At 38.8% G+C, this 27,981-nt stretch overlaps 1 protein-coding gene across 1 annotated transcript; it reads left to right on the top strand.

The window, feature by feature from the left end:
• The first annotated feature begins 1,199 nt into the window (after positions 1-1,199).
• Positions 1,200-27,380, top strand: EXOC1 (exocyst complex component 1). The gene is made up of 19 exons (XM_084266909.1): positions 1,200-1,252; positions 4,227-4,360; positions 5,155-5,285; positions 7,308-7,467; positions 9,118-9,305; positions 10,226-10,453; positions 10,869-11,001; positions 11,173-11,282; positions 11,796-11,849; positions 12,308-12,457; positions 14,094-14,199; positions 18,380-18,543; positions 20,104-20,211; positions 20,484-20,560; positions 21,074-21,302; positions 21,665-21,848; positions 24,066-24,265; positions 25,741-25,935; positions 26,708-27,380. The coding sequence occupies exons 2-19, from the start codon at positions 4,237-4,239 to the stop codon at positions 26,858-26,860; spliced, it is 2,694 nt and encodes an 897-aa protein (XP_084123035.1). The 5' UTR covers positions 1,200-1,252; positions 4,227-4,236; the 3' UTR covers positions 26,861-27,380.
• The last annotated feature ends 601 nt before the right edge of the window (positions 27,381-27,981 follow it).

The following is a 27,981-nucleotide window of genomic DNA, read 5'->3' on the forward strand; positions in this document are numbered from 1 at the left end:
AGGTGCACTTTGTCATTTAAAATTCTAAGATACTGTCATATTATGATGTATTGTAGGCATCTTTCAACCCTGTGGTATAACTGCATTTCTTTTGTAAATACACTTGTCTCCTTGAAGACATATAACTTAAGAACTCTGCCATGAGGTGAGTTGAGAACACAGATACTAGATAGAAACACAGACTGGTTTGCGTTGGAAGGCACCTCAAAGCCCACCTAGCCCCAATCCCCTGCCACGGGGAGGGACACCCTCCACTAGCCTTGAACACTGCCAGGGATGGGGCTTCCACAGCCTCTCTGGGCACCCTGTGCCAGTGCCTCACAACCCTCATAGTAAAGAATTTCTTCCTAACGTCTAACCTAAACCTGCCCTCTGTCAGCTTGAAGCTGTTCCCTCTTGTCCTGTCACTACAAGATGCAAGTTGACATGACATTGGTTTTGCTTTTGGCGTAACCCAAGTTCTTTCTCCCATGGCATTTCACTACTGTGTTACAAACCTTTTGATGGTGAGAGCTCTCTCATGGAATCATACAGTGTGTTGGGGTGGAAGGGACCTTTGGAGGTCACCTGGTCCAACCCCCTGCAGTGAGCAGGGACATCTTCACTAGATCGGGTTGCTCAGACCCCATCAAGCCTGACCGTGAATGTCTCTGTCACTTTGGCACGTAGAGCACCCCTTGCAGGTCGTAACACGGGAAGACCATGTGCTAGTTTATTTAGTTATTTATTGCAATTACACAGCAGGGGGTCACCTAACAGCTCACAGCTCTTGAAGGGAGCCGCTTCTCCCCTGTTTTTGAGAGTCTGGGGCGGGGGTTCAAGCATTTTTCTTGTTCCTCACCCCCCAGGCAGCCCACTGCAGGGTCAGAGGAGGAGGAGGAGGGAGAGGGAAGGGAGGAGGAGGGAGAGGGAGACAGGTAGACCCCACGCCCGTTGCCGCCCACCCGCCTCCACCTTCACCCCGTGGGGCGGGCGCAGGCCGCGCCCCGCCCCGCTCTGATCGACCCCAGCCCCTCCCTCTCCTGCCCCGTTCCTGTCCGCGGGCGGGCGGTACGCTCGCTGCAGGCACTAAGTCCGTCTCTTTCCGCCAGGGGGCGCTATCCGAGCCGTGCGGCCTTCCTAGCCTGTCGTCTCTTTGCTGGCGTCACGTGAGCGGAAGTGGTCGTTGCGGGCAGTGCACAGCAACGGGGGCTGGAGGTGGAGGCGTCCCTGTCCCTGTCCCGGCCCCGGCCGGCTCTGCCCCGGCTCCGCGGTGAGAGCGAGGTGGCCCCGGCACCCTCCGTCCCTGCCCCGCCCCGGCTGTGGGGGCTTGTCGCTTTCTTCTCCGCGGGCCTGGTCCCGCCGGCCGCTCCGGGGCGGCTTGGCCGTGTGTGGGGCCGCCGGGCTTGGGGCGGGCCTGTGGCGGGAGGGGGTCGCCGCCGATGTGGCTCTGGCTGTCTCCCGCCGGCGCTTTCTGCAGGACTTACAGGTGGGAGGCGGCGAAGCTGGCGCCAGGCGGGCCCGTGGGAGGCCGCCGCTGCTTTGGGCAGCTCTCCGGAGCTTGGCGTTAAATGACCCATCTGCCCCGGCGGTCCCGGGGGTGTCGCAGCGGGGCTGCGCTCTCGAGTTAGGTTTGGACGTGCCAGGGTGCAGAGGTAGCGTGCTTCGCTGTGTACGCGCCCACAGAGGCTCAGCAGCGCTCGCTAAATGGCCTGACCAGGTTTTACCATGGAATCCTTCCCGGGTGTTTCCTGGACGTGCCGTGTCTGTGGTGTCATGTCTGGGATAAGTTGCGTGTATGTAGCCGAGGCTTTGTCGGTAGCATCACTGGGAGAAAGGAAAATGCAGCAGTGTCTAAGGCGATTTGTTAGAGACTGACGTGTTCTCAGCTGTCCTGAAGTATTTTTCTGAGGAAGCAGCTTTATCTCCAGCTCCTTGTGCTCAATTTTAATTCTGTGTGCCTGTGGCAGCAGGAGGCATGTGGGAACAACTTTCTTGGGCCTGGCACGTTGTGAAGGTTTTGGTGACTGTGACTAGGGGTAGCAGAAGGTGGGTTGTATGTCAGAGCAAGTCTTTGATCTTGGGTTTATGTTCTCTGTTTCATGGGAAAGGTGTATTGTGTGCTGCCTGGACCCAACCCCGTGAACAGACTCAACCCTGTGAACAGACCCAACCCTTCCACCCACAGTCTTTTTCTACCTCTTTTTCTGCTCCTCTGCCTTCTGCACATCAACTGAAAACCTGAAAAAACGAGGAGAGAAACTAGAAAGCAAAATTTGGGTGTTGCTAGGAAAGTACTTTTGCTGTTAATGGCAGATGTACCATGTTCATGCAACCTAATGGTCTGATTTGGTATGTGACTACATCACTGACAGTAAACTATCTCTGCCAGTGGACCAGGAGGTGTAAAAGTCAGTCCTTGATGACCTTGTACAGTCTTCTGTGTTTGCTGTCACAGGCTGTGAGAATGACTAAGTAGTGACTGTTCAGTATCTCTTAGCAGAAGTCTTGTAGCATGTGTTTAGAGGGTTCAAGTTCAGCACTTGATTCCTGAAGAAATCTCTTGCTTTATTACTAAGCATACATTCTTTCTTTCTCTTTTTGAAATATCCTGTTACTCCCTTGCTAGATAAGAAACTCCATAACTTAAAAAAAAAAAAAGTATTCCATTTCTGACTTCCAGTCCATGCATCCCAGAAAAGGCAGGAAGTTAGTCAAACCTAATGGACTTTGCAAAATTGAGATGTAGGTGGCCTTGAAACCGAACTTTCTACCAGCTACAAAGATGCATTTCTTAATTCTGCATTACTGTAACAGTGGCCAGACCTTCAGTTGAGGGCAAATAGAAAGAACAGCCTGTTACATTTAATACTATGTGGTAGCTGGCAAGAGCCACCAAATACGTCTTTGCAAAACATTAAAGCACAGAACAAAGTAACACCACGCTGTGTTTCTAGATGCTCAGAGATTTGTTGCCTTGGGTGTGTATCTGTCCCCATAGTGTGTGTCATCTTTGTGTTACATGGAAGCTTTTATGAAAAAGACTTCAATACCCAGAAAGTTAATATGACTTCAAAAAATACTAAATTTCATTACACGAGCCCTCTGCAATGTCTTCTGTTTTTGTAAATAAATAAAAGAACTTTACCCAGCAAGCAGGTATTACTTAAGTTATAAACACAGTGCCACTCATACGGCAGTAATAAGTTTCTAGTATCGCTCCAGGAATTGGCAGTGATTAATTTGGCAATGGATAACCACCACAAATGTTCATTAAGAGAGGTTTTAACCTGGGAAAGCTCTTTGGGTTTTGGTTGGTTGGTTTGTTTTGTTTATCTTTTCCTCCCCACCTATATAGAATGTGATGTACTTATTTTGCTTTAAGAAGGCTATTTGAGTAAGATACTTGAGAATGTTCTTGTAATGTGGGATCAAGTACTAATTTAGAATTTCTCTTATGATACCAAGGGAGGGAGGAGGCATGCAGAAGAGACACTGATCTTGAACCAGAATTATTATTATTTTTCCCCCCTCTACCAGAAGAGAATTAGGATGTGGATGTGGTACCCCAACACCCAAAAGTAATGATTTGTTAGGCTCAGAATTGTGGCGTCTGTGTGGCTGAATTAATATGGGATATCAGAGCAAAGCATGAAGCCAGTGATGTTTTTACTCCCTTTAAATGGAATATTATTTTCAATTAGGTCTGCCAGATGTATAACATTATTTGGTGAGAACGTCCTGAAAATTTAATTGAAGGTTTTAGGTATAGTTGAAGGCTTCTGGACATTACGTTTCATTTAAGGTCATCACTGTAGAGCCTTCAGTTTCATATTCTTCATCCTGTCCAATTTTTGTCACCTTTCTTCATAGAGTTTTTTTTGGGGTTGGGGTTTTTTTGTGTGTATGTGTGTGACCTGATTCCCATCTCAATTTCTTTTACTAATGCCTTACATTACACTTTACTACAAAGAAGCTTTTTGTTCTCTATTCAATTAGGCAGAAGCCTCATCCTAGTATTGATAAAATACAGATGTCTAACTGAAGCAGGATAGTAAGCTGTATCTTGGACTTTTTTTCTAAAATGGGCTGGTCTTCTACCTATCATGCTTGTCTAGATTGTAATTCATTAAGTTACCTGTAAAACTTAATTTCAGAAAACTGTAGTTGCAGTGAGTAAATGACTGGTTCTTGTATATGTGTGCTAATTGTGCCTGAATGTATTATGACTTCTTAAAATCTTCCAGCTGAGAGAAAATGACTGCAATCAAGCACGCTTTACAGCGGGATATTTTCACTCCCAATGATGAGCGCTTGTTGAGCATTGTGAATGTCTGCAAAGCAGGCAAAAAGAAGAGAAACTGCTTTTTGTGTGCCACAGGTACATAGTAATAACACACCTTATTTCTTGTCTCCACCTTTGATTTTCATTTAGTTGCATTTGTCTTAACTTGATTTACAACATTTATTCTTGCCCCATATAGACCAGATGCTTTCCATTTCTAATGGAGAAAATCAATTGTAGTGTTTTTCCCCAGATCTTACAATTTGTAATGAAAGGATTGAAATTACTTGTATGGAACTGGTGAGCTTTTTAAGCAGGCCTTATATAAGTGCCTAAACAAAATGCAGTAAGAGTACTGGTTAGATGTCAAGACAGAGGGCTCTGGAAAGGCACAGGAACTGAACTGAGTTCTGATGTGCCTTTGAGTTTCTATGTTATATTGTGTCTCATAAAAAAGTTGGGGGGTTTGGGTCAGTCTGTCAATAAATGAGCCTCCTAAAAAATTATTTTTGACTGGGGAATGTCAGAAAGTATTTTTTTATTCTGACTGTAATCTCCAGTTACAACTCTGCTTTGTCAGCTATGTGTCTGTGTGGTCTGAGGTCTGCTATACAAAGAAATAATTATAAATTTTCTATTACAAAGAAATAATTGTAAATTTGGTTCATTATTTCACAAGCTGTAGAGACATGTATAGCTGGTTGACAGAGACATAAACTGAGGTGCAGATATTCTGTATGAAAATGTTTCAGTGGGTCTTTCTTAGCAAGTAAATATTATGAAATCTCCCCCATCCCCCAGATGGCTCCTTTCAGAAGTTGCAGTACAGCAGAAACAGGTGATAAAGTAATTTGTGCATTTTGAAATGACTCTTTTACCTTGTTTAACAGTGACAACAGAACGGCCGGTGCAAGTAAATGTGGTAAAAGTGAAAAAGTCTGACAAGGGAGATTTCTACAAAAGGCAAACTGCATGGGCACTTCGGGATCTTGCTGTTGTTGATGCCAAAGATGCTGTTAAAGTATGTGTAACTTATTTTTGTTTGTGCTCTGCTCAGAACATCCATCTGGTTCTAAGTTGGAGTCAACTTCCTTGATGCTGACTGCGTTAAAGCTGAGATTGAGAACATGTTCATTAGGAATTAGTATGGTACATTCCTGTGTGGGTTTTGCCCTCATTGTCATCCTTCCTTTCAATGAGTATAACCCTAGTAAACTGAGTAAGAATAGTCTAGATGTGCTTGAATAGCAATATTCTAAATATCTGCCCTGTTTATCATAGTGCTTTCAGTGCCCATGCTAAGGACAGTACTTTTTGTGTTTCTTTCAAGCTTTATGTAAATTTTTATTTCAAGCTTAGTTTCCTCTTAAAAATAAGTGACTATCTTACTAATGACATTGAGCTTGAGAATATAAGCTTTTGAAGGTGAGCTCTTGCATCTGTTCTGTAAATCATGACATTGACCACATGGCTTAAAGTGTACAGTCCTGAGGTGGTGGCCTTTTCCATAGGAAAGAGTAACTGATTGTTGATTATTTAAATGTATCCGTTGTCATAAACTAAGATTTACAAACAGACAGAGGTGAAAATTCTTTGTCACTTGATGTCTGGTTTTATGTTCTGTTAGCTGGTGATTTGGAAGAACAGTGCAGAAAACTGTGAAGTTGAAAATTCTTTGCATTCTCCCTCCCCAGCAAAGGTTAAATATGTTTTGCTGTTTCAGTTACCCACGTACTGGTTGGCTAAACTTTAGATTTCCCTTGCTATTGCTAAATGCCCCATTGGAGAATTGCTTCTTTCCGTTAAGGCCCCATTTAAAATTGTACCATCTTTTGGGGCTTTTTCTTGCAAAACAGATTTCAGTGAACCGTTTTCAGAAAAGGGCTGTAATGTATACACTAAAGAGTGATTTTGAACCCTCCCCCCCAAAAAAAAACCCCAAGCAACAAATGATGAATGCCAAACTCATATTTTAAAAAGTCTGGATTAAAGTTCATAGGTGCATCACGTTTTTGTTTCCAGACCTGAGCCTGTGCAACTCTTTTGACACAGCCCTTTCCTGCACTATTTGTCAGAGAGCTCGAATTTTATATAATGTTACTCTTTGTTTAGAACTGTATGGTAAGGGTATTTATCAGTATGAGCTGCAGGAAAGAAAAAACAGAACTGCTTTTATTACACTGTACAGGAAATACCATTTGCCAACGTGTGTGTGCGGTTTTACGGGCAGCCTGCTTTTACAGACAGTGCTGACGAGATAAGTAACAACCAGCAGTAGTAGTTTTTGCAGTCTCTATATAACCAAGATTTTTAATGTGTATCATAGTAAAATTTTTCATCAAAAGGAGGTTGGCCCTTGTAAAATGTTTGGAATGTGATCTCTAAAAGAGATTATTACTAGTTACAGCCAATACTGAGTTTGTTAATGCCTGTAGAAAGGAAAGCACTTATTTTGTTATCAAAGCAGTGTTCTCATCAGGCAAGAAATCTAGGTGAAAATCCTTCTGTAGTAGTTCTTTACTGTTAGAAATATCAAATGGTCTTCTCTGTCCTGTTTGGTGCTATTAAATACTATTGTAGCTATAAAATATATGAAGTGTTCATTTTTTTTCCCCTTGCCTATTCCCCAAATGCTCTTTCAACAATGTTGTTTGTTATCCTTAATTCCAGCTATTTTTTTTTTTAAATTCAGAAAGTTTGTGCCAGGCATTAGTCACTCTGAGGGCAGTGCTTCAGGGCAGACAGCACTGTCAAATGGTTCTTGAAACTCTTGCAGATCTCTGTATTTTGCATTATTGTTGCCTTACCTGTTTTGGCCAAGTACTGTCTTCCTAGTGTGGATTCCAATTTTTCATTTCATTTTCAGTGTTTTGGCGTCTTTATTGAGGTGGCTCAGGGGGTCAGTGATGGTTTATCAGTTCAAGGTTGGCATCTGTGTAATTTCATTTTTGTTCTGTCATCTCAGTAATTAAATGAGTAAACAAATCTGCTCCTCAGAGAACGGTTTGACCCCTGAGCCTGTAACATATCTCTTCTTTTGCAGGAGAATCCTGAATTTGACTTGCATTTCGACAAAGTGTACAAATGGGTTGCAAGCAGCCCAGTGGAAAAGAACACCTTCATTTCCTGTATCTGGAAGCTCAATCAGAGATACCTTAGAAAGAAAATTGACTTTATTAATGTTAGTTCACAGCTTTTGGAAGGTAATTTTCTATAACTGTATGCTAAGCATAAAATTTAATAATTATTGAGGTAAAGCAGATAAAAAAATCCTAAACCTGATTTTTTCCTACTTAATTTTATTCTCTTATATTTTCAAAGTCTTCAGATCAAAAAGCTGACTAGATAGTAGTTCTTCATTTAGAAAAATGAGAACTGAGACAAAATATTTTGTTAATGAAGTTCTAAATATTGATAAGCTTATTGTATGTCTAAGACACTGTTTCTTGAACAAAATGAAATTTACGTACAGGATCTGGTAGGTCTAAATGCATAACAATCTTTCATTCCTGTTTTCATTTCCCCTGAATTAGAAAAACACTTAAAAGAGTGACACTTCAGTAATATGATGAAAGTTATATGAAGTTTTATGAGACTTCTAGTTTGTAAACCATATTACAGTTTATGTGACCAGTTACTAAGAAAGCTTATGTTTTATGAAATATGTTTACAGTTATGTTACCTTTTAACAATGAAACCTTGTTGTAAAACAAATCCAAAACATCACCCCATAATAGCTACTGTGAAAAAAACTTACTGCTTTCCCAGCCAAAATCAGCACAAGCCCAATGAGTTAGCATATCTCATGTTGAGCCTGTCAGAAGCAGTTCAACTGTTGGTCTTAAATACTAGACAGGCTTGTGCAGAAGAAAATAAAATAAAAATGTAAAATAGGGAAGCTGATAGAATTTCTCTATCTTTGATGTTGACTGAAATTTGCTTTTAACCAGCCTCTAACTTTCCAAATTCGTGCAGTATTAAAACATTCAAACTTACTGCCACTTAAAAATATACACACTGTTCATGCCTTGTCTAGCTAACATTCTCTGCTTCCTTTCCTCTGCTTTTCCATACCTTTTAATTCTTCAGAACTGCCTAAAGTTGCAGAAGGTGCGTAACACCTCTTTCCTTTATTCTGCTTTGTAAGCAATTTTTCTTAAATTATATGCTTTTTTTTTTAATAGTGCTTTGGATAGCTTATTAAGTTGCTAGAGAGATGTTCTAAACACTTTCTGGCTGGATTGCATTAATGTTCTGCACATTGTCAGCCTTTGAATATCTTATTGGATTCCTCCTGCCTTGAGGAATCACAGTTCATTAAAATATTCTTATTTAATTTTTCATTTAGCTCAGTTCTGATTTTCCAGCTGTGGAACTTATCGTGAGCATCAAAATATTTTTTTAATTTATTCAGTGATATATTTCTTAATCAACTTTAATATGTTTCTCTTATGCTCTGTCTACCAAAAGAGATTGTTACTTCTACAGATCTTCTCCCTAACAAGTCATGTGTAATACTACAGTGTATTCTGATGTTGATTACCGGCATGGGAGGTGAATGAAGTGAGATAGTATGTTCCTTTGTACATGCAATAAAGGAAGGTGGACGTTTATATTTTGCTTATGTTGCATAATGTTGAAAACATCACTGTTGGGAACCAGTTCTGGAAATCTTAATGAAGCCTGTGGAAGACTGAAACTTGAAAAAAAGTGTGCGTAGCTAGCAGGTGGCTGTATGAAAGTTGTTTAATGAGTTAGTTTACTTAAAGACAGTGGAACAAACTTAAGTACTCTTAAAATGCTTGTAATTTCCTGCACTTGATAACATGTTTTATTTCCCTTCTGTATGTAAGAATCCGTTCCTAGCGGAGAGAATCAAAGTGTAGCAGGAGGTGATGAAGAGGCTGTGGATGAATACCAGGAGTTAAATGCAAGAGAGGAACAGGATATTGAAATAATGATGGAAGGGTGTGAATATGCTATTTCTAATGCTGAAGCCTTTGCAGAGAAGTTGTCAAGAGAGCTACAAGTGCTAGATGGGGTAAACATTTCTTCTGAAGTACACTGTGTTTTATGTTGAACTGTTTTCATGGATATTGACTATGTAGCATTCTTGAAAAGGTAGCTAACATGTTCTGATGCATATTTAAATATAAATGTATATTTGCTCCTAAACAGAGGTACATCCTGTCTTTTATCAGATTTTAAGGATCCTTAACTTTGCTGTTTACCTTCCAGACCTTCTGGGGAAAGTTGCAGGCTTTCAAATGAGATGTTGAGAGGTTAAAAAGAGAGGTGTTCTATGGATACTTTTCTTGGAGGCAGGGGTGCAGGGAGAGAGAGATTAGGTGTTTGTGTCCATGGATGGGAACTTCTGTGTCTAAAATACTATTCTCAGTGTAGGTAGGAAAATGGCTTAGTCTAATAATGTTGCAGTATTCAGCTGTCTGTAACAGTACCACGTTTGCTATTTTGTTTTTTAAACAATGCAACATTCTAGAGGTCACTGAAAAACTTAAGGAGATGCAGGGGATACAGTTTTGAGGGAACAGTCAACAACCTCCTCAGCTTATCAAGTTGTATGTTTCCCTTAAATTTCAAAAATGGCTGTTGTCTTGCAACAGAAAATGTTACCTTATGAATTCTGCTGTTTTTCTGAAACTAAAAATGTTTCACTACAGTAAGGAGTAGTATGTGTATTTTTATTTTTCTGCAGATTAACACTTCAGTTCTAAGAACTTGAGCAAAGTTTTCATTTTCTATCTTGTCTTTATGCAATAAAGAATGTTGTAGACTGAGTGAGGGACTGCTCTTTTCAGTAACCCTTTAAATGAGGACTACAAGCTTACTTTGTCTCCATCAAGAGCTTTGGAAAATGTTTATTTGACAGCAGTGGAGAAAGAAGATGATCTTTTGAGATCTAAAAGTCTCTTTAAATGTGTGACTTCATTTTCTCTACAGGCAAATATCCAGTCAATTATGGCCTCGGAGAAGCAGGTGAATATCTTGATGAAGCTGCTGGATGAAGCTCTAAAGGAAGTTGACCAAATTGAGCTAAAGCTGAGCAGTTATGAAGAAATGCTTCAGAGTGTAAAAGAGCAAATGGATCAAATTTCAGAAAGCAACCACCTAATCCATCTCAGCAACACAAATAATGTCAAGCTGCTATCAGAGATAGAGTTCTTGGTGGTAAGCATTTTTATTGTGTTCACTATGGCTGTTCACATCAAGTATAAAACTCTTTTATGTTGCTACCCTCTTTAGCAACCATAAAAGCTCAATTAAAAGAATGACTTTATTTTTCTGCTTTATTGTTGCACTAACTTCAGTAATTTTTTTATAATGATGGAATTGTAATTATCATTCTTGGTTCAGCAGCATAGCAAACTATCCTGCTTATGGACAAGCATTGGAACAACCTCCCAGGGAAGTGGTTGGCTCACCATCCCTGGAGGTAGGAGACATGTAGATGTGGCGCTTGGGGACATAGTTTAGTGGTGGACTTGTCAGTGCTAGGTCAAAGGTTGGACTTGATGATCTTAAAGGTCTTTTCCAACTTAAATGATTGTATGATTCTATGACAGTACTATCCCTTATTTTGTAGAATCACATGGATTTGGCTAAAGGTCATATAAAGGCCCTTCAGGAGGGAGATCTGACATCTTCTCGAGGCATTGAGGCCTGCACGAATGCTGCAGATGCCCTTCTGCAGTGTATGAATGTCGCTCTTCGTCCAGGTGATGGTTTTGTTGTGTATTACGATAGTGCTGGTACTGTGTGTGCCTTTCCAGTCTCAGACTTTGTTTCTGTAGATTGAGGGAGTTGTGACCTCTCGTCCTCTTGGTTCCCATGTGGAGTTTGTGACTATGTATTTTGTACCTCTGAAGTTTTGGGTTTTTTTGTTGTAGGCCATGATATGCTTCATGCCGTGAAACAGCAGCAGCAGCGGTTTAGTGACTTGCGTGAGCAGTTTGCACGGAGACTTGCCAGTCATCTGAACAGCGTATTTGTTCAGCAGGTATTGTTTCTTATTATTTTACATGAAATTTTTGGTCACAGGCTTTCCTTTCAACCCACCTAAAATTGGACATGTTCTGCAGTGTCATCAGTAAATAAAGGGACTGCTAGAAGCAGTCCAGGCAAAGGTATGACTGAGCATACCAAACTATAGTTGTCTATGGAAGTTTCTTACATTTAAAAAAAACAAACTAACCTCTCTTAAATGGGTTTGCTCTCTGAATTAAACATACTGGGTGATTTATAATGATTTATTTTAATTGTAAGGCAAAGAAAAAGCACTGACTCTAAATGTGTTAGAGTCTGAGAACATAACTTCAAGGGCCATAAAAAGCCCAAAACTAGACTACAGAAAGTCTAAACCTTGATTATTTTTTTTTTCTTTTTGAGCTTGAATTTGAAATATTCAGAAATCATGAAACTTCTTTCCTAAAGATGGAGCATCTCTTTATTTTAGCATCTCTCTTTTTTAGCATCTCTTTTATAATTTCTGTATTCTTTTATCTCCAATTAGTTTACTCAGACCTTCCTTCAACTCTATAACAGGTCCCACTCTCTTTGCATTCCAGTGAGTACATTGGGTTTGATACAAGCTTTTTCTAACTAGTTTTTGAGCTTGACTTACCTAACTAGCAGCTGCATCATTGGCTTTACAAAAAGAAATTTATCTTTACCAGTTGCAGATCATCAGACTTATGCCCCCTCTCACTTGCATTATTTTTAGCAGCCTCCAAGCTTTCTTTTTCTGTTCATGAGCTAACATTGGTGTGATCTCCAGAAATTGCTAAGAGGCAGATTGAGATGTATGGAGGAAAAATACTTTCACAGCTGTAATCTCTCAGTGCCTGTATTACATTATGTGTCTCTTCAATCTGTGTCTCTAGATGCTGGTTCTATGGAAGATATTTTGATGCTTTTCTGTTTGTCTGGATGGGATGCTGTCTTCACTGTAAAGTTTTTTTCAGGAAACTTCTAATACACCTGTGTAGTGCTTCCAGATTTACTTTAATCCTTTCTCTTACCAAGGGTCATGATCAGAGTTCTACTCTTGCCCAGCACTCTGTGGAGTTGACGTTACCTAATCACCACCCATTTCACCGAGATTTACTTCGATACGCTAAACTGATGGAGTGGCTCAAGAACACAGACTATGGAAAATACGAAGGACTAACAAAGGTGTGTGAAGTGCTTAAATAGCACTAGAGAATGTACATAATATATAGCAAACTTCACTTTTTCGTATTTGTTTTATCCTGTTGGGGGGGGGAGGTTAGTTGGTTGTTTTTTCTCCATGATTCTATGTCTGTCTTCTGAAGCATCATATTAATACTTACATAAACAAGTTTGCCATTTTACTGTCTTGTAAGAAAAATATTAAGCTATTTTCATATTGATGTGCTTATTGCCTCCGTGACATCTTTATTTCAACTGACCTTCATTTCACTTGAGAATATAAAAAAACTTCAGAGATCTCTTCTAAAGTAGCTTCAGTAGAAATATTTTGGTTTTCTATGTAGGTAAATTTTAACTACCTTGTTTAAAACTGACATGGAGTGAAAAAATTACTATGGAAATATAGAAAATGTTTACATAGAAGTCAAGGGAAAGTCAGTGCTTAGACAACATAAAGTACTGACATTTTCAAAAAACTCAACCATTGAAGGTTTAAGTTTATTCTTAAAATGGCTTTAAAATAGTTGTACTTTTGCCTCCAGTGTAAGGTAAATAGTCAGTGAATGGTGGACATCTTTGTCATCTAATAAAAAATTAAGAGGCTTCCATATTTATGCATTATATATGCTAAATAACACATTTTTGAAGATCTTTAAAAAAAAAGTCGGTTTTTTTCAATAATAATATTTTATTTATAACCCTTTTACTAAAGATCTAACCAAAACAGATAATCTTCAGACTTACTTAAGTTCTTGTGCCTCTTGTCTTTTTAAAACTTCAGCTTATTTTTTGTAGCGTGCTGAAGAAAGAATTTTGGGGTTGGCTGAATCTTGCTACATTGGCACATGGAGTTTGTGCCTCCCAAAGCTTTTCTGTTCTCTTGTGAGAGTAGTGATAAAGGAGCTCGTATACTCAGGAAGATGTGTAGGATTGGCATCCTATTTGTTTTTTGGGGTTTTTTTTGTGTAGTTGGTTGGCTTGGGGTTTTTTTGCATAGTAAGAGTCTATGAGGAGAAACTACAGAGAATGGTGCTTAATTCTCTCCATTCTATCCTCAAATTGAATTCTATGATGCTCCACCACCAGTAATCCTATTTGTATGTGCCACATGGACATTTTTCCTTATGGAGAAGTAGCTGATTATTGCTAAGTGAATCATAGAATCGTAGGGGTTGGAAAGGACCTCCAGAGATCATCGGGTCCAACCCCCCTGCCAAAGCAGCTCCCCAGCTCATATTGCACAGGTCGGCGTCCAGACAGGTCTTGAATCTCTCCAGAGAAGGAGACTCCACTACCTCCCTGGGCAGCCTGTCCCAGGGCTCTGTCACCCTCACTGTGTAAAAGTTCTTCCCCATGTTGGTGCGGAACTTCCTGTGCTCCAACTTGCAGCCATTGCCCCTTGTCCTGTCTCCACAGAACTTACTAGAAAAATTAATATGACCTGCTTAAATATCATTAATATATTTTGTATGTGCTACATAAATATTTATAAATATATACAGACATATAGTTCAAATCAGTTTGTAATTTAGTAGAATTTATAGACTTGTTGGTATGCTGGTTTTTAAGATCTATTTAACTGTAATACCACAAAGTCAATATGTATACCTGTTAACTAACTTTGAATTTTTCTTTTAAGAATTATATGGATTATTTGTCACGACTATATGAAAGGGAAATAAAAGATTTCTTTGAAGTTGCCAAGATCAAGATGACTGGTACAACCAGAGAAGGAAAAAAGTTTGGTAAGCTTCCAGGAGGCGTGTATCTTTGAATCTTATTATTTGCTGATAACATACTCATGACACTTAGCACCAATTTTATAATGCTGTAAAATTCTTTACTTCAGGCAGGGTGGAAGAGGTTGAATGAAAAATATGATTTGTTAACTTTGACTTCCACAAGGACATATTCCTGCTAGGATTGAATAGTCTAGTGTGAGTATTAAAGTGAAGCTTTAAAAAAAAAAAAGAAAACCAAACAAAACCCAAACCCACCACCCCAGAACCTGAATACTTAAAAAGCAACAGGGATACAGGTGTATTTAAAATATAGGATGGCCAATATATAAAGTGCACTGTTCCGGAACTTGTATGTTTGTATTTGCCACAGTTCACCAGTTTCCAGATTCTATATTCAGAAGTGTTCTGCAGCTTTAACTAGTAAGTTCTGTCAAGTCAATTTTAGGTCCTGATCTTATGCTGTGAATTTTGATGGTAGAGAACAGGAAACAGTAATGAAGAAAGCAGAAGAGTGGTGAAGCTTGATTGCGGGACAGAGAAGCTGGAAGTTAGGTCTTGGCAAGTAGCTGGACATGGAGAGCAAGTGGTACTGTAATGTGTCATGGTCAGAACAGTTAAATTCATAAATGCTGAAAAAGATATTTTCAAGAACAGAACACTTTATCCTAACATAAACTGATTTCTAAAACTTTCCAAACACTTTATCCTAGCACTTCTGTGATTTGCATTTGTGAGGAGACAGGTTTTTAGCAGTCCTCACTACAGCATCAGGATTGCAGAAGGAGATCCTTCAGTTCATCAGCTTAAGAGCTGCACCTTGAGAAGGCTTCTGTTGTGTATTTGTGCAAACTTCAAGCATATCAAGGAGAGTAGCAAGGGTTGCTTTTTTACCAGTTATCTTTGTTTGATTTCTTTTGTAGCATTACATTTTCACCATTACACAAAGAGTATGTTCATGTTTGAGTCTTGCTGGTGACAGACTGACAAGCAAAACTTGACCCAAGTGCCCAGCCCTCTGAAAATTGGTAGGAACCAGTCACAAAGCAAAAACTGGAAGCTGTATCCAGTGGGCACTCTCCTAGAGTTATTAACCTTATAAGTGGTAATTAAGCCATTAAGTAATGGTTATCAGCAGCCACATATCTGAGGCCACAAGTAAATTTGACAATGAATTAGATAAAAAAACTTAGTTCCTCAGTACTAATTTTATAAAGAAAGGAAAGCAAAGTATGTATGTTTTAAAAGCTGTTCGCTATATAATGTCACCATTGAAATACCAAGTTATGTATGTATTTTGCAAGAACTTATGACTAATTTCAAAGGTTTCTGTGTTGAAGGTAGTGGTTCTATTAGTAGTACTACTGTACTACTACTAGTTGCACATTAATTCCAAATACATCGCTTCTTAAGAATTACCTTATTTAAGGAGTAGTGTAGGTGCATAATGCTGCAGTTGTACTCAGGCACTAAAGATGACCTGTTTCCGAGCTGTGTTGGTGTGTGTTCTTGCCTTTTTTCTTTTTTTTCTTTTTTGTGCTTTGGGAATACACTGCTGTTTGAATGCCTCAAACGCAGAGGGGATGCTGGGAGAATTCTGGCATTCTGTGCTAGTGCAAGGTTCTCTGTCTGCATTTTTATGGCAAAAAAACCCAGCCAGACTGGGTCGTGAGCATTCATACTTGTCTTAAGTAGTCTTTTTTCTTTTCTTTTTTTCATTTTTTTTATTCTGATGAAGCCAAGACTTTGAAACTTAAATACCATAAAATCAATGTGGGAAAGAGTGCTACTGCTGTCATATGTTTATATGATGTGGCTACTTAAAAGCCACTGAGGGTCCCGTGGTTGTCCAGGGCCTGATTTTGCCTCTAGTTCTTCACATTCTGTCATACAGTCCCATGCGTTTGGACATTGAGGACAATGAAGAAGTGGGACCAATGCATGACAGATGCATATGCCAAATATGTCAGGCCTAGACATTTTACTCAAAACGGGCCAAAACCCCCAAGATCTAAAAACTAGGCTGGCATTTAATTTGAGTTTGATGTTGTAATTGTCAGTAGTGTTGCCTACTTGAGAACATCTGGTATTTAAGACATGTTTGTGGCATTTAGAAGTATTTCCTCATTCTATTACAGTAGGTTCTGCTTGCCTGATCCATTCTGGGGGGCTTGTAGCATCCATCCTCATCAAGATCTTCTTAATACCACATACTGCTTTTAGTGTATGTATGCAAATGCCTTTTACTGGTTAGGGATTCTCTGTTTACTACAAATGCCCATTTACTCCAAATTTCATATTGAAGTCCACTTGAAGAAACTGTTTTATTCTGAAAAAATAAGGGAAAATAAAAAACACCTTGTAAATTTTTGAATATTCCTTTATTGTTTTCATACTTTCCCAATTTGCAGTCATCAATTTTTGGTGCAGCATGAATACAAAAGATGTATTCTCTGTGTAAACATACTGATTTGCGAAGAGCAGAGAAGGTTAGCCAGTCTTTCTGTCAGTGTGAATGAATTTGCAGTACTGGTTGTGGTTTTTAAATTGAAGAGGTGGACAGTATCTCTGACTCAGTACACAATTACATAAATACATTTTAATTTCTTCATTAATCAATATGATTATTAGTCTTGGAAACTGAGTCTTTTACAATTTTAACTCTGGAGAATAAAACCTTGATTTTATGGACTTCTCAATTTAATAGAACTTAAATACATGTTACCAAAATTATTATTTGAACACACTGTAGAAGAAAAAGTAAAGTTTAATACCTAGAAACTGACTTTGTTTTCCATGTAGCTTAGATACTGAATTTCTAGAGTAGTACCTCTCCAACTAAATGTGTTTGCAATGTAGTTACTTGCTGCTTATAGTTCTCCGCATGTTTCTTTCCAGTTAGAGCTTAACTTGCATCTTGTGCATGGTTTGTGCAAACTGCATTTTTAACTTGTCTTTGTCTTTGATGCTTGCAACCTAATCCATCCCAGCTACACTGCCTCGAAAAGAAAGTGCTGTCAAACAGGAAACTGAGAGTGAGTATAACTAGTTGCATTAGTCGGTATTGTCAATGCATGTGTGTCAATGTAAAGACGTAGTCTGCATCATGGAGAAATCTACCTAACACTCAAGCACTCTGTTCAGAACAAAGGAAGCATTAGCAGAATCATTGTTTTTCCAAGGCAAAAATGAAGCACGGCTAAAATGGCCAGACACAGAAGTTGAGAAGGTTTGCAGGTAAAGGCAAGATCTTTTGGTTTTCCCATGCTACTAGTTGGTCTAAAAAGACATGTTTGTGCCTGAGAGATTCTTGCAGGTTTCCAACTCTTCCAGTAGGTTTAGGTAAGAACTTTTTGTAGATCTATGGACTTTGTCTTGTTTGTGTCCCTAGACTAGATACCAGTGTAGCAGTTAAAAGCAATCCTGCGGGTTTCATATAAGTTTCTTTGTGGTTGAGATGTGAGAAGTTTATGTGGGGGTGAAATATTGATGGTTTCTTGTTCTTTTTTTGTTACCAGCATTTTCTTTTCCTGTTCCAACACTTCTGAAAATTTGGGGATAAAAGATAATTAAAAGATATGCTCCTCAACTAGGAGAAGGCCCCACAATATCAGAAAGAAATGACTGTTAATTATGATCAGAATGAGGGGGGAGCATTAGCAGTGGAGTTACTATGAGATTGTAGGTCCAGCAAACTAGCTGGAGGAAGTCCTAGAAAAAAAAGGATGTTAACAGTAGAAAGATCAAGTTAAAGTTCAAGATGAGAAAGTGCCTACGTGTATAAAGCTTTTAAATTTATTTCCTTCTTGTGGGTTAACTCTTCTGCCTGTGGCAGACTTTTTCCCAAAGTACAGCCACCAAGATCATAACAGATCTTTGCTTCCAAGCTTTAAAGAATACCTGTCCCAATATTCCTATGTTGCAATTTTGTTCCTTTCATACCTTTTTCCATACTTTACAGTGAAGGCTTATGTAACTATGGTGTTACTGAAATACTTCGAGTTACAAAGTACAGGAAAGGAATGTATTTATAGCAGAAGTGTTTGCAGCTGAGACAAGTTTAGTTGTTTGATTTTTAATGTAGGACTACAAGCAACTCATGATTTCATGCACTCTGTAATGAACCTGTTCTTGAGTATTTTACTGTGCCTTTGCTTCCCTCCTTCATAGTGTCTTTATTTCACAGGTCTTCATGGAAGTTCTGGAAAGTTGACTGGGTCTACTTCTAGCCTAAATAAACTCTCTGTTCAGAGTTCGGGAAACCGTAGGTCTCAGTCATCTTCACTGTTGGATATGGGAAACATGTCTGCCTCTGACCTTGATGTGGCTGATAGAACAAAATTTGATAAGGTAAAGCCACAATGTTGCCTGGTTTTATGTAAAAAGCACCTTGCATATCTTTCTTGTGTAGTTTAGATATCTGTATTGTTTAAATCTTAAACCATACCAATTTCAAATTCCCTATGTACCACATACCTAATAAAGTCAGTTTCTAAGAGATATGTAGTATTATATGTATTATTATATATATCTAATTATAAGATTCTATTTACTTTCTTTACATGCTTAGTGTGATCTGTAATGAATATAAAGCATAAAAAAGTATCTATTAGGTTTAAGCCCAATATGCGTTTTTAAGCAAATAGGAATTGAACTGATGGATTCTTCATCTGTGTTTTTTTCTCAATGCAAATGTTCATGTGTTCTGTTGCATTTTGCCAGTATGTAAACAAATGTGAAATATAAGAAAGCATAGCCTTCTTTTAGCAATGACTTGGACGTGGCCCTAAAGTTTTATGAACTAAAGTGACTAAATCTCACTTCTTATGGAATTAACTTCTCAGTACTGTGAGGGGAAAAAAGGAACTGCATGTGAAATGAGAAATAATTTTCTTGTTCTCTGTTGAGTTATTTGATGGAGGTGAATATTTTTCTTGTTACTTCTTTAGAGCCTTACTCGGTCTTTTTCTGGGAGGAAATATTACATGCCTGAAACAATTACCCACCTGCCAAAGCAACTTGTCCCGAATTAAAATGAGAGCTTTTAAAAACAGCTTTATACGAGTATACAGTTGGGGTTTTTTTCAGCTTCTGACTTCTCACACTCACTGGGGGCATGTCAGTGTGACTCATGTATACAGAGGTGTAAGCTATTAAGCTGACCTAGTAGGTTTTATCAGTATTTTTATTCTAGAGGAATTTTCAGTGGTGTGGTTTTCGTATGTGGGTTGATCGGCTTTGGACGTGTAAATTACTGCACGACTTAATCATTAATTACTTGCAGAGAAAATTCTGTGTTGTGTAGAGATGACAGATAAAAAGTATGTCAAACTTATATTCTCAGTATTTCATGTTAATGAAACTACATTATTTTAATGAATTACTGCCAAAATAATTTAAACCTAAAAATCATGACTAATATTGCTATGTCAGTACCAAAGCTGCTGTTGGTTTCTGTAGCAGCTGTGTAGAAACTTCTTCTACAGAGCAGTTACCTTCTACAAACACAATTTACCCACTTCTCTTCCCTGAGGAAGAGAAGTGGGTAAATTGTTGCAACCCAAGCAGAAAAGAGTTTGGCAGAACACATGACTTGCTATTAAAATGTGAATGTTTTCATTATAACATGAAAGTCCTTCCTCAGGCTGCGACTAGAAAACTTCTAATTGTGGAAAACCAGATTGTTTTCTTCCCAGTGTTAGGTGGATGACAAGGGACTATGTTGAAGATGCAGGTATCAGTTTTAAAGGTAGAAGTACAAACTGTTTCCATTTCTGTTGAGTAGAAATCAGACTTCTAAAGCTTAATAAAGATGGAAAGTATAAAATCCTGTGCAGCTAACAATTAAAATTAGTATTACTAACTGTTCATAGTATTTGGTGTATTGATAAAATATTTGCCTGTCTTTAGATTTTCGAGCAAGTACTAAGTGAACTAGAGCCCCTGTGTCTGGCAGAACAGGACTTCATTAGTAAATTTTTCAAACTGCAGCAACATCAGAGCATCTCAGGAACAACGGTATGGCTCTCTAATTCTGTCACTGAAGTAAAAAAATACTGAACAGACCTTTTAACTTCTGAATATATTTGGTCAATTATGTGATCCAGGTGATCAACAGTTTTTCTCCATTAGCTGGCTGAATCTTTATATTCGGCTGACCAATACAAAATCTATTAAAACTTAAAAAAAGTGATAATTGTATTTATTTAGTCAGATATGGTTATCACTCAAGCACAGGATTGGAGAGGCAAGCTTTCAGCTTCCTGTATATCAATTTCTTCTTCTTGCAGAATGAAGCGGAGGAAATGGATGGAGCAGCTTTATCTCGTTCATACGCTTCTGGTGTTCCACAAACAATATCATCTGAGTATGTGCTGCTGCTGTTTACTGTTGATTCTTAAGCCTACACGTGAATTTCTTTGGCATATAAGACACTTTTTTTTCTCTATAATCAGAAATTGTTCCCCTTTAGTGAAAAGGGACAGTAAACATGTAATTTGTACCTAGACCTTGAGTATCTCAGTTAATAGAAAAATGTTTGTATATAGGATGATTTTTTTCTGTCTATGGTGGTATAAAAAGGTGCTTAATTCTCTAATAACTTGCAGAGTGAAACTAGACACTGTATTATGTAAAATACACTTTGCAAAATATGCTTCCACATAGAAATACTGCTTGGAATACTTTACACCCATGATGATTGATACTTACCTTGTGGCACTGACATTTCTTCCCTTAGCAGCATTCTGAAAATGAGACTTGTTGAATGCAAATGACACTACTGTATCCAATAAGCTTATCCTAAAAATGTTATCAAAACCCATGTCCAATAGCATTGTAAACTCTTAGAGTAATATTTTTATTTTGCATTTTTTAATAGGAAGGACATGATCCGACAAATGATGACAAAAATATTTCGTTGTATTGAACCTGAGCTGAACAACCTTATAGCACTGGGGGACAAGATTGATAGCTTTAATTCCCTGTATATGTTAGTGAAGATGAGCCATCATGTATGGACAGCACAAAATGTGGACCCAGCTTCCTTTCTCAGCACGACACTTGGAAATGTTTTGGTGACCGTCAAAAGGAACTTCGATAAATGCATTGTAAGTGCTTTAGTTTTCCTGATTAAGCTCAATGTAATACAGGAACCCTACTCCTACACAGTTCACGTTTCTTCATAGTTCAATTTTTGCTTTTAATTTAAAATAAAAACGAGTTCCTTTGTTTCTCTTCTAGTGGCCAGACCTTCAAAAAAGATAAACATCTTCCTTTTTAGTTTCTAGTATTTTATTTCTGAACTGTTTTTTGCAATTACAGAGGGAGGAAGACAGAGCAGATGTACTAATTGAAAGAAGAACTATTTCCATGTTTTTCAATATATCTCTGTTTTTCTCTTACTAGTTGTTAAACGGGCTGGAGTCGTATGTTAAAGGCTAACATCTGGGTTTTTCTTTTTTCTTTTAAGAGTAACCAAATGAAGCAGATGGATGAAGTGAAAATCTCAAAGAAGAGCAAAGTTGGGATCCTCCCATTTGTTGCTGAATTTGAAGAGTTTGCAGCCCTGGCTGAATCAATTTTCAAAAATGCTGAACGACGAGGAGATCTAGACAAAGCCTACATAAAACTCATCAGAGCGGTTTTTGTCAGCGGTATGTCTCCGAGGCTGTCATAGTTTCTAACATTGTTTCCTCTCTTTTATGTATATAGTTTTGCTCCAGTTAACAGGTGATTATGTTGTTAAGACTATATCATGAGATAGAGATCTATCTCCCTGTATATCTATATCTGGAATTGATATTGTGCTGCAATGTTGGTTATCTCGTATCGGTAGGAGAACAAGTGTAAATCTTTTGGTGGCAATGTACTTCTTAAGAACAAACTGTAGATACTTCCCCTTGTACATAGCAGTGAAGTAGCTTTCAGTTATGGCAGTGGGAAGTGGTTAAGAGACTCGGGCGGGACAGGGGAGATGCAGCAACATGACGCACTGAGTCTGAAGTGGTTTCCTGTCTTTTCTCCCTGAATGCAGTTTAAATGAGGAGATGAATCTGGACAGGATCACTGGCGTTTGACCCTAACACTGTTTATCTTCACAGTCCTGTCTAAAATAAGGCACTTGAGTTCTGGCTATGATTTTGAACATTTTTTGGCAGATTTGGTCCTTTGTGTCCTAGTCTGACACAGCAGAATGTCTCTCCAGCTATAATCTGGAAAACCAGCAGAGATACCCTCATTCTACTGTTCTTATTTCATACATTAAAAAAATAATAATAAAAGAGGGTAGTTGGCTGTGCAATCTGATGAACTCTGGAAAAACTGTCCTTTGCTTTTAAAATGGGGGGGACGTGGAAGGACAGACCTCTCTGTCTTGTCTGATCTGCAAATTTTTGAGCTCCATTAATTCCCAACCACTGAGACATACCTCCTTTTTTTAGGGGAAGATTGGGCAAGAGGAGACAGTAGAGCCAGTAAAGCTAGTTTGAGGAAATTACAGCATAGTGGTTCTGAACATAGTAGGACATCATGAAGAGACATTACTTCACAGTACAGTAGGCTACAATCGGTATGTCATCAGCAGGAGCCTTCCAGCTGATAGGACAGTAAATTTTAAAAATGTTTTTTATTTAATTGTACCAGCTTTTCTATCTGTAAGAATTTGCTGTTTTAGTGCAAATACCGATAGACAGGCAAGACTATGCAATGATAAAACAACTAGTGTAGGAAGAATTTAGAAAAGTATGTTCGAAGGGGGTCAAAATGATGCTAGTCAAACATTAAGGAAGAAAGAAAATCTTGACAAGTACAGAGCAAACTTATACAAAGAGCAAGGAATTATGATGGGAGACAATAAGGGGCAGAAGTAAAGACTGAAGAAGAAACAAAGCCCAAAGTATGCGCAAAATTAGTGCAAACAGTTATGTTTAATGCAGTAAGTTATTTAATTTACAAGTAATGTTTGAAACAGGTCAGAAAGACGTAGTACTACAGGTAGAATTAAGTAGGGGAGTGTTGGTAGAAAATTATATGGGACAGACAAAATTGGCAGTGGCAGACTCTTCCAAGTTGTCAATTCAGTGTTGTGACTGAAATGAACTTGTGAGCTTTATTGGTACTTCAGTGCCCACATCACTTTCATGGTGGGCATCCTAGTTGTCTGAGCAAAATGATTAATACAGTAACAGGCATAGAGACTTAATTGCATTCTTAGATGAAGCTGTCCTCTTTCAGCCTGCTTTTAGGCACAACAAGAGAGCAATAAGTGGAATGTATTATGCCTGCCCTGTTTTGGTTTGTTTTCTTTACTGGGTTTTTTTGTTGTTGTTTTGAGGATTGGGTGATCTGAAAGTGAGACACCTGTGTGCAGTATTATTCATTTTTATTATTAAATTTGGGAACTGACAGTAACTTTGACCATAAATCCAATAAGCAAAAATTGAGAGACTGGGAAGTACATTTAAAAAAAAAAACCAAACAACCTTATTCAAGATTTTTCATACTGAAAAGAAAGGAATGACACTTCTTTTATAGTTCTGACATGTAAAATTCATTAGTGATAAAGTAAGCACCTTTGTAAGCCCCTACAGAATCTGGGTTATTTCTCACTTATGTGAATGACCATGTGTAGCCACTATGTTGCATCTTTGTAAGTCACTCTTTTTGGCATGTAAATTTTGTGGTGTTAGAACCTGTATGTATCTGTTACTAGTTAGGAAGTTGCTCAGATATTGGCGTATATAGTGGTAGTTATGGCAATCACTCATACAAATGGTTATCAGACAGAATTCCTTTTCTGACAGTATTACAGGTTATGTTTCTCTGAATGTGGTTGTCCTTTTGGTATCTTAAGTATTTTACTTCCTTTTCAGTTGAGAAAGTAGCAAATGAAAGCCAGAAAACACCCAGAGATGTGGTCATGATGGAGAATTTCCATCATATTTTTGCAACGCTCTCTCGCCTGAAGATTTCTTGTCTGGAGGCTGAGAAAAAAGAAGCCAAACAGAAATACACAGATCATCTTCAGTCTTATGTAATCTACTCACTTGGGCAGCCTCTGGAGAAATTAAATGTAAGTGTGTCTGAGCTTATATAAATTTAAGTGGCACAGAGTAGTCTCTCAAGTGTTTAATTGGCACTATCTGGTCTCTTTATCACTGCATCTATCACAATCTCTTATTTCATTATTTTAGACTCAAGCGTGCCTGGCAAGAGCACTCATGAGGGTTACGGTCTTTGAAAGCAGCCACATTTTTCATGGCAATGAATAGTACTGACTAAGCACCAGTTGTGTCTTAAAAAAATAGTTTTGAGGAAGGAAAAGGGGGTAAATGTAATCAGGAGCTTTGGGATAGTTTTCCCCACCTCTCTGCAGAGAAAATGACTGTTGTTTCTGAACTGTTCAACAAACAATAAGAAAAGTTCGAAGAAAGTTCTCTAAGTCCAAAGTTGAGCTAAATGTTAAACAGACTGCTGCCTTAGCTTCAGACCTAGTGGTGGCCACTGAATGTTTCCTGCTGCTTGCTGCTTTTCCTTTAGGCAGGATTTCAGCCACTCATTTTCTGAAAAGTCTGAGACATACTCTTGTTTTGAAAATTAAAATGTTTTAATGCTGCTTCCCACTTCTTGTGGGTTGGCTAAGCTGCCACACAACTTAACTGCTTGCTCACCCCTGCCTCCCCAAACAGGACAGGGGAGAGAATAGGAAGAACAAAAGTGAGAAAACTAGGGGGTGGGGATAAAGACAGCATGATCAATTAAGGGAAGGGAGAGAGAGGAAAAAATACTAAGTCAGTCCCTCAGTACCTCCCACAAGGAGACTGATGTCCAGCTGTTTGAGCAACAGCCACCATGAAGGCAAACACCACTCCCACCCCCTCCTCTGACCCTATTTGTATAGCTGAGCAGGATGTTACATGCTACAAAATACCCTTTGGTCAGGTTTGACCAATATTTCAGCAAAAACACCAGTATGTTATCAGCCCTGTTGTAGCCACAGATCCAAACCACAGCACCATATGGACTGCTATGAAGAAAGTTAACTCTGTCCTGGCCAGACCCCGTGCACTATTTCAAATGAGGTTGTGACTCTACGTGCAAGTTCATAGGCATAACTCCCTCCATTTTTTACTGCATTGAGCTAATTGGTGCAGGGCAGTTATGAAGAAATATTGCTGTTGTGTAATTATGGTTTAAGTAGAGAAATCCCTGTTTAGATGCTTACTCAGGTTAGAGAAAGATCTAGTATTTTCCCAGGCTATGGTCTCATTAATAGAGGATTTTGAGGCAGATTCACTATTAGTTACAAAGTTGCAAAGAAGAGTTTGATTGCTTCTAAAAATGCCTCATTTCTGTTTTACACTAATGCTTTTGGAGCACTGTATTGTTGGGCTGTGCTTTAATGATTAGAGTAATGCTGAACACTACTTCATGAGCAATTAAAATAGGAAGGCACAACAGCTGTCAAGCAGAATCAAAACTTAATTACACATGTGCTTGTCAAATTAATTAGTTCACATAGCCATTAATGCTGTTATTTCTTGTTAGCATTTCTTTGAAGGTGTTGAAGCTCGTGTGGCACAAGGTATAAGAGAAGAGGAAGTAAGCTATCAGCTGGCTTTTAATAAACAGGAGCTTCGTAAAGTTATAAAGGAATATCCTGGTAAGGAAGTGAAGAAAGGATTGGATAATCTCTACAAGAAGGTAGATAAGCATCTCTGTGAAGAAGAAAACTTACTTCAGGTAAACTAAATTGTGGTTTAAAAAGCTTCTGATGCTTAAACAAAGGCTTGCATTACTGTTTTTGCATGTGTATTCTGTGAGAAGTGTTGACCTTTAGTTTAAATTGGAAAACGTGAATTTTGAGTGGAGATTTTTTTATAGTCCTGCTGTGATTCTATTTGTTTTGTTGTTGATTTGAACTGTGGTGCTAGAGGTAAAGGAGCTTTCTTTATAAACCCTGTGATTCCTGAGCTGACCACTAATGGGTGATCTCCAAAACACACGGGAAATAGAGAGAACTAGACTTCAATGAGGTGTTAACCTGATAGGAAATGTACCTGGTACACTACAGCAGAAGGTTTTTCCTTTTTGAAGGCTTTCTTAGACTCTAATCTTTTTACTGGAGTAAGTAAGTAGATATAAAAGTTAAGCATACATTAATAGCTTTTTGAAGCCTGAAATGTCAATTAGTAGCACTGGTTTTGCATTAGGGTGTTTTCTTAAAGACAAAAGCAATACTTCTTTTAAGGCAACTTCTTCATATTCTTTACTATTTTCTACTTTGCAGCATAGATTTGGTAGGAGTCATGTAAGCCATTAAAGGCTTAATGAGTAAAAAGAAACACGAAGGTTTTTTTTAATGCAGCAACTGAAGTTTACCAAACTCTGTGGTTAGCAAGCTTTAGTTTTAAAATGGCACCTGAACTGAGAATCAACTAATGAGCCAATGTTTTGCAGGTCATACAGTGTGTTGTGCCAGTTAATGTTTCCTAAAGTTTGCTTTCTTTGGCAGGTTGTGTGGCATTCCATGCAAGATGAGTTTATTCGACAATACAAGCACTTTGAAGGGCTCATAGCTCGCTGCTATCCTGGATCAGGAATCACTATGGAATTCACTATACAGGATATTTTAGACTACTGCTCCAGTATTGCACAGTCCCATTAAATCCCAGAAGGGAAAAGAGAAGTCGGCAAAATCTGTGCCTGTGATAATACTATTGAACACTATAAATGCTATTTTGTTTTTAAAAGGTGGATTTCCATGTGTCTGTAGTTAACTGCCATGTCTGTCAAGTTACACTCCTGCTTCAAATGTCTTTCAGGGCAAAAGAAACCTTCGGGAATTTGTTGCTCTGCTGCTGGGTTGAAGTACTGTTTGAAAGCATTAATTCTGTGAAACACTTTGGATGTAGTTCTTTCCCTTCCTCTAATGTTCAGATACTTCTATTTATAATCCCTTGTCTTGATACAAGCAGTAAGCACTACCTTCAGAGCACGCAAAACGGATACTACAGTTTTCACTAATACTTTGTTTGCATCTTGGAAATTACGTAAGCATTAAAGATGATCAGATCTCTTCCTGTTCTCGAGTATGGATGTGGAAGTGTATGCAGTGGGAATGCTGAATTCATGTTCTGAGACATCATGTGACTTTGGCTGTAAATCTTAATTAAACTGTGCTCATCCTGTTTTGTATTTCTACTGAGTGTTATTTCAAAAAGGTGAAAAGGCAGAGTCCTTTCTGTTGTTTTGTCTCTGGGCATTGAAATTGAACTCCATTTTTCAGCACTTTTTCTTTCTTCCTTTTACTATGACGTAGCATCAGTATACTTCCCCCTCCTCTAACCCCTGCCTCCCCCTGGGGGTGTAGCTGCCTCTGGCTTCACAAGCCGGTTTTGCTCTCCAACTTGAGGAAGTTTCTAAGTCATTGCATGGAGCTGGGCACAGTAAAGGTAAGATCGCAGGCAGAGGTACGATTTTTGGGTTTCCAGATGTGGATGTAAGAATAAACAACAGGGATGTGAATGTTCCAGGCTTGGGAAGGGGGAGGTGAAACCAGATCGGCACTCTTGAGGCTGTGGGTTAACGCTTCGGTCCCGAGGCTCATTAAATCCTCATCATCTCTTGGCTCCTAGTTGCGTATCATGCAACAGAAGGCAGTCAAAGCCCCAGGACGGGGAGGCGCGGGTTACGCTTCGCAGCCATTCCGCAGACCTGCTCTCTGCGAGGGGAGGGCCTGTCCCTTCCACAGACACTGCAGCCCCCGCGCTGCGGCCACCACACCCC

This window comes from Gallinula chloropus (genome assembly GCF_964237585.1).
Source record: "Gallinula chloropus genome assembly, chromosome: 7".
Classification (NCBI taxonomy): Eukaryota; Metazoa; Chordata; class Aves; order Gruiformes; family Rallidae; genus Gallinula; species Gallinula chloropus.

Coding starts and splice junctions, on each gene's coding strand:
- EXOC1 (XM_084266909.1), top strand. CDS start 4,237: ATGACTGCAATCAAGCACGCTTTACAGCGGGATATTTTCACTCCCAAT. Junction 20,561..21,073: donor CCACAAACAATATCATCTGA/GTATGTGCTGCT, acceptor ATTTTTTAATAG/GAAGGACATGATCCGACAAA. Junction 24,266..25,740: donor AGCCTCTGGAGAAATTAAAT/GTAAGTGTGTCT, acceptor ATTTCTTGTTAG/CATTTCTTTGAAGGTGTTGA.